Raw genomic sequence first — 6,657 nt, 5'->3', positions numbered from 1 at the left:
ACTAAATATGTCCTAGTATTTTAGAAAATTGATTAGGTACAAATTTGCAACAAATATATGGTAGGTCCTTCAGGAAAAAACTCATTTTGGGCACTCGAAAAAATGGAAAATGAATTTTTCGTCCAAAGAAAATGAAAACTTACTTAGGCAACATTGTTTGCCATTCCAATATGCACCCTTTTGCACAATATGAGATTATTTAAACAAACTATCCATTCTAAAATGCACCCTTGTGCAAAAAACACAAGAGAAATAAATAGAAAAACACAACTACATTAGCTTGAAAAAGTATTTGATGTGCTCCACATGTGCTATGATTGTGAATTATAAAATTGATGTGCTCCAAATTTGAAACAAATATTTGCTAGGTTCTTTATAAAAATATAATTTTGGACACTCGAAAAATGAGTCTCTTACAAAAAACTCATATCTTAGAACACTTTTTTTTAATGATATTAACAATATTAAAAGTTTGTTATTTTTACTGAAAAGTAGGTCACACTTGGTGACACAATGCGAAGGTTTTTTATTTCTATATTTTTATAAATTTCTTAGGTCGTCAAATAGCAAACATGATTTCAAAATCTTATTTTTATCAATTATGACGAATTTAAATGGTCTTAACATCATGAAAGGGGATACTCTGTTCTGATTGGTCTATAATCAGCTCACGCGGATCATGCCTTAAGCACCGTCGGATGCACCCGGATCTGACAGCAGCCCACACCCCCCTCGTCGCTCTCACCCCCTCCCGAATCCCTGTCATCCACACACGAAACCCTAGCCCCCCTCTCCCAATCGCCACCGCCGCCTTCTCCCTCCCAGATCCAATCCAAGTCAGAGACCCCGTCAGTCTCCCCCGAAATGAAACCCACCGCCGCCGCCTTTGTCTCCCCAACCAACCACAACCCACCGGCGACCTCCTCCCACTCTCCATCTCCCTCGCCTCCCCTCTCGTCCTCTTGTCTCCCTACTAGGCCCCAAATCGACTCGGCCTTCTCCTTCTCTGGCCACGACCAGATCCGCACCAGCGTTCCCGCATCGGCGCCGCAGATCCAGTCCTTTCCCTGCAGGACATCCCTTCCTCCCACCCACCGTCGACCTCGCCGTGCTCCTCACCCACCGCCCACCTTGTCCTTCCCTCCCCTCACCATCTCTCCCTACCCTATGCCCCAGATCGAGTCGAGCAGGTCGGCCGACGCGCTAGGGTTCCGTCGCTCCGCCCCTACCGTCGCCGCGATCGCCCCGGTGCTCCCCGCTCCGCCCCCCACCCGACCCCCGAGATCCCGCCACCGTCAAGGCCACTGGAGAGATCCGTCGGGGTAGGCAGGCCCAGACTAGAGGGACAACCCGGGGATGTTCGGGATGCGGGCATGCGGCGCAGCGGCGTCGTGGGTGGTGGGGTGGATGGGCACGGATGCGCACCTGTACGACGACCCGGAGGCCGTCGCCATCCCGGCGCTGCTCGACTCCCACTTCAACGTCGACAAGGTCGACGCGCTCAAGCGCCTCCTCGCCCTCATCGCCCAGGGGGTCGACGTCGCACACCTCTTCCCCCAGGTCCGTCCCCGTCTCCCGCTCCCCCTCCCTTCTCAACTCATTTGATTCCAGCGACTGAATTGCGTTGGCGCTGGGTGCAGGTGGTGAAGAACATTGTGGCACAGTCGCTCGAGGTCAAGAATCTCGTCTACCTCTACCTGCTCCACCACACCGAGACGTAAGCTGCCTCATCTGCATTTCGCCTTGCCTCTGCTCTGCTGTGACCTCAGCCCCTTCCGCCAGATCCGGGCTAAGTAGATTATGCTGTTATTATGGCGATCTCTGCAAAGTAGCCCTATCTGGTAGTTCATGTGATGTGTTGTATGATTTGAAGTTGCAAAGTGATCTTGTTGCTGAAGTAGCGCCGTAGGATTTGCAGTAGATGCGTTGTAGGATTTGCAGTTGCAAATTAATGATATTCGTTTGACTTTTACTGTGCTATACAGCCAAGTATATGCACACTATGGCAATATGCAGCCTTGATATAAATTTAAATATTTTCCAAGGGTGTATTAACATGTGCCGCTCACTTCAAATTAAAAGGATGTGGGTGGATCATTTAAAATGCATAACACTTTTCAGCTTCAGTGATTAATCTGCACTTATGGTCCCGTTACCTCTTGTTGTTTCTGATACTCTTCTTGTCTTCAGGACAATGGAAATCCTTTGTTCGGAGAGCAAAACCAAGTTGAAGTGAGTGGTAAATACTTCGGTGCATCCTGGAGTCTAGCTACTGTTCTTAAAGTGATTGATGCTTCACATTTTCTAGTACAGTACATGCATACTGAAAATGATGGGTACATGAAGTTTTTTGAGACAGAAACTTGTTCATGGCCTTACTTGTGTCGGGAAGTGCCAAACTTGAAATAGAAACTTGTAGTAGCGGGCCTGGAGCTTAGTTCTTCAAGCATAACCGTTTAAAGCAGAAATCAATGCACCTCATTGTTATATATTTTTTTGTTTGCCCTGCTGCTTTATGCACTGTTGGTACAACATAAACTAGACTTCTTGGGGGTGACTGGATTTTGGGCAAACTTTGTTGCTGATATTGGCCAAACTTTCTAATACCTGTTGCAGCCCATCATTTCTTCACTTCCTGATTGTTCCTGATTGAGATTAATTTGGAGGTCATTAACAAAAGTGAACGTATGAACTGTCAAACTGAACCTGTTGCAGCCCATCATTTCTTCACTTCCTGATTGTTCCTGAATACCCACGCGCATCACTATGTATGACCGGTGCTTTTTGCATAAAGCAGTAGTCTGTGTTGTGCATCCATGCAAGGTCAATCAGATAAGCCGGTGAAGGCGTTGATTTTCTTTATCTTCACTTATATGTGCATAACTATAGTGCGTAGAAGGGATGTTCTCGTGTGGATGGATGCCTGTCGCTTCTCCTGTGTGCGGCCACTAGTTATCGGTGGTCGCTTAGGTGCTAGGCGCCCGTGGTTTCCGTTGTGGTCGACACCGATCTAAGTTTTTTGTGTTCTTCCAGAGAGAAGTTTGCATGCTGTTATCTTGTACTTTTGGCTGCTTGGCTCGGCTGTTCGGCCACCGTATTCGCTAGTAATTGTTCGAGTTGCAGGGTTTTGCTTGCTCGCTTGCTTACTTTGCTGCCTGTCCGTAACCTGGTCGATTTTGTTTTCTGCTACCATTCTCAGTGTGGTGAAAATGGAGATGCATGTCTAACTGCTTCACATGCATAATCTAATTTAATGTGTAAAATGGCGGGCAAATGCTGCTGCAAAGATATCAGTGGTATATGTGCATGCATTTGACAATATGATTTCATATGTATGTTTGAACATTAACCATACAGATTATGGTACTATTAATTTGGTGCAGTTGAATGAGTGCTTGGTGCTGATATTTTCTTAAATGACCATTATTTTGTCTTATAATAGATTGATTTGCACTATTTTGGTTAATCATAGTCCCACAACCGTATGTGATTTAATTGACTGAGATGTTGCAGTACACTTTGTTGCTAGCTATTTAAGATCACTTACGATATTATATAAACATCATGTTGTGACAGTGGTGGTCATCGTGTTAAATAAATTGTAACACTGGTAGTCCAGTAGAAATTTTGATCAAATTGGAACTTTCATATGCTTACAAAGCTTTCCTATGAACATTCATAGGGATTTTAGCATGGCTGCTGTTGGCCCTTTGTACCGTGCCAGTTCAAGGTGTCGGACTGGTTCCTGAACAGGAAGAAGGACTACAAGGACATGAGGTTCTCCCAGGTCGTCTCCAACGCCATCGACATGAAGCTCAGGGATCACCTTGAGAGGCTCAAGAAGATCAGGTATAACCTCGCCGTTCCCTGTTCTTTTTCCCCCTTACTATTGGTTGATATATGACTGTGTTAGATTCAACTACTGAACATGCTTGCACTTCATATCAGGACTAGCAGTTTGAGTCTTGCCTGGTAGTATACAGTTGAATTTGCTATTATTAGCTAGGGTTGTTGATAGACTTAATTTTCTGCTGGAAGTCAAATCTCCTAAACACTAGAATGTCTGAAATGTCAGGGTAGCATGTATGGGCTAACTATGTACCATTCTTTTTACTAGCCCTGTGCTTCATTCTATGTACCATTCTGGTGTCTGTGCATGTATGGGCTAACTTTTTGTGTACAATAGTGAGTTGATGCTTCTTTCTATAGAAATACAGCATGTTAGCTCTATGGATGTTTATTTACCTGCAACTTCTGCCAGCTCTATGGATGGTTATATAACAGTTCAATTCAGTCAAATCTTTGGGGTGTTGATACACTACTGTGCGAGTTCTATGGTATGTGAGTTCCTTCTATTGCTGCAAGCATTGACACAATTTGTAATGTGTAGGGAGCTCCGCATCCGAGTCTCGTCCATCCTCGGCAGCAAGGAGCTGGGCCAAGGGAGCAAGCAGCGCTGCTGGTTACTTGGGGCCAGATCGAGTAAGATGGCGCACCATGGCGTGTGGCGGCCTATTTTGCTTCCATGAGCAGTACTGTTTATTTGAAATGAGATGTACTCGTCTAGTGCCTAGTAAAAAGTACTGCCTAGTACTGTTTATTTTGCTTCCAAGAGCAGTACCGTTTATTTTGCTTCCATGGCGTGTGGCGGCCTATTTTGAATGATTGTCATGTACTGTGATGTAGTGAGCTGTAGGAGTAAAATGAGATAACACTTGTGGAGCTTGTTATCTGATTGTAAACTTGATGCTGATCACATTTGTATGTGTGTCATATGATGTAGCACTTTAACGGTTGATAACATTTGAAGTATTTCATGTGTTCTGTGTGCCAATTTAAATACTAGGTATTTATTTGCGTTAAACTAAAAAATTGAAGAATATTGCATTGACGGCTAGGACCTAGTACTACAACCTGACAATGGGGACCCACCTGACTAGTGAACCCACTTTATGAAAAAAGAAAAAATGAAATTGTTGAGACAAAAAGGCCATGGCCCAAAAATAAAAAGGCTGCAACGTTGGGCTTGATCCATGAAGTTGACAAAAAAATCATAGGAAAAAAATCTAAATATGGGCTGAATTAATGGGCTTGGCACATGTAAAACAATGAATTGAACCGAGCTAATTCTTGTGCCACATCAGCTTGCCACGTTGGATGCCTACGTGGCCTGGATAGACTGCTAGTGACCAAAACAAGACAATAGGCTTATTTTGGTCGTAAATGTCTATGACCTTCTCACAGAAAAGGTCAAAAATGTCAGTTTACGACGGCCAGCTTTTGTCCTTCTGGTTTTGGTCACAAAAAGGTCAGAAATAAAAAACTATGACCATTCAGTGACAAATAGTGGTGGTCATAAGTTGACATATTTCTTGTAGTGGCATCGCTACCACATTAGCCTTTCGAGGGTGGTATTGGACACTGAGGTCATAGTCATTGATCAACTCTAGCCACCTTCATTGCCTCATGTTCAATTCCTTTTGAGTAAAGATATACTTCAAACTCTTGTGGTCGGTGTATATCTCATATCGCTTCCCTAGAAGATAATGTCGCCGGGTCTTTAAGGCGTGAACTACAGCTGCCAACTCGAGATCATGAGTAGCATAGTTCTCTTCATGAGGACGTAGCTGTCTGGATAGATATGCTACGACTCTGCCTTCTTGCATCAGGACACCACCGAGTCTGGTTCTTGATGCATCGCAATATATCACAAATTTCTTGTAAATATCAGGTGTGGCCAGAACTGGGGCGGTGGTTAATCTCTTCTACAGCTCCTGGAAGCTCTCTTCACACTTTGGTGTCCACTCAAACTTCTTGTCCTTCAAGAGCTCGGTCATAGGTCGGGCAATGCTTGAGAATCCTTCAACGAACTTGCGGTAATATCCCGCGAGTCCGAGGAAGCTTCTGACTTCCTTCACATTGCTCGGGGTTTGCCATTCAGTCATGGCTTGGATCTTGGTGGGATCCACTGACAACCCTTCGGCATTCAATACATGACCCAAGAATCCATCCTCATGCAGCCAAAATTTGCACTTGCTGAACTTGGCGTACAGTTGGTGCTCTCGAAGCTTGTCTAGGACCATCCTCAAGTGTTGTTCGTGCTCTTCTTCCATCTTCGAGAAGACAAAAATGTCATCAATGAAGATGACAACAAACTTATTCAAATATTCCATGAAGACCTTATTCATGAGATACATGAAGTAAGCTGGGGCATTGGTCAATCCAAAGGACATGACCATGCACTCATATAGGCCATATCTGGTTACAAATGTCGTCTTTGGAATATCTTGGGGTCTAATTTTTAGCTGGTAGTACCTAGATCTGAGGTCGATCTTGAAGAACACCTTGGCCCCATTGAGTTGATCAAACAGATCTTCAATCTTGGGAAATGGGTACTTGTTCTTGATTGTAACTTCATTGAGGGAGCGATAGTCAATGCACAAGCGGATGGTACCGTCCTTCTTTGCCACAAACAGAACAGGTGATCCCCAAGCGGAGGCACTAGGGCGGATAAATCCCTTCCTCAACTGCTCTTCCAGTTGCTTCTTCAACTCAGCTAACTCTTCCGATCCCATTCTATAAGGCTTCTTATAGATGGGTCCTGCTCCGGGCATGAGCTCGACGATGAACTCAATGTCTTGGTCAGAGGGCATTCCC

The 6,657-nt window shown here is 44.5% G+C and overlaps 1 protein-coding gene across 3 annotated transcripts; it reads left to right on the top strand.

The window, feature by feature from the left end:
* Positions 1-739: 739 nt before the first annotated feature.
* On the top strand, positions 740-4,812 carry LOC123136925 (AP-3 complex subunit beta). 3 transcript variants are annotated; one of them, XM_044556436.1, is made up of 5 exons: positions 745-1,560; positions 1,641-1,717; positions 2,191-2,232; positions 3,683-3,849; positions 4,391-4,812. In XM_044556436.1, the coding sequence occupies exons 1-4, from the start codon at positions 1,357-1,359 to the stop codon at positions 3,747-3,749; spliced, it is 390 nt and encodes a 129-aa protein (XP_044412371.1). In that variant the 5' UTR covers positions 745-1,356; the 3' UTR covers positions 3,750-3,849; positions 4,391-4,812. The 3 variants fall into 3 exon arrangements, with proteins under 3 accessions (XP_044412372.1, XP_044412371.1, XP_044412373.1); XM_044556438.1 differs by having other exon boundaries at positions 751-1,560; positions 2,191-2,239; XM_044556437.1 differs by lacking the exon at positions 2,191-2,232 and having other exon boundaries at positions 740-1,560.
* Positions 4,813-6,657: the final 1,845 nt, after the last annotated feature.

This window comes from Triticum aestivum, chromosome 6B (genome assembly GCF_018294505.1).
Source record: "Triticum aestivum cultivar Chinese Spring chromosome 6B, IWGSC CS RefSeq v2.1, whole genome shotgun sequence".
Lineage (NCBI taxonomy): Eukaryota > Viridiplantae > Streptophyta > Magnoliopsida > Poales > Poaceae > Triticum > Triticum aestivum.
The sequence above is the reverse complement of the archived record's forward strand: the minus strand, read 5'-3'. Positions and strand labels throughout refer to the sequence as shown.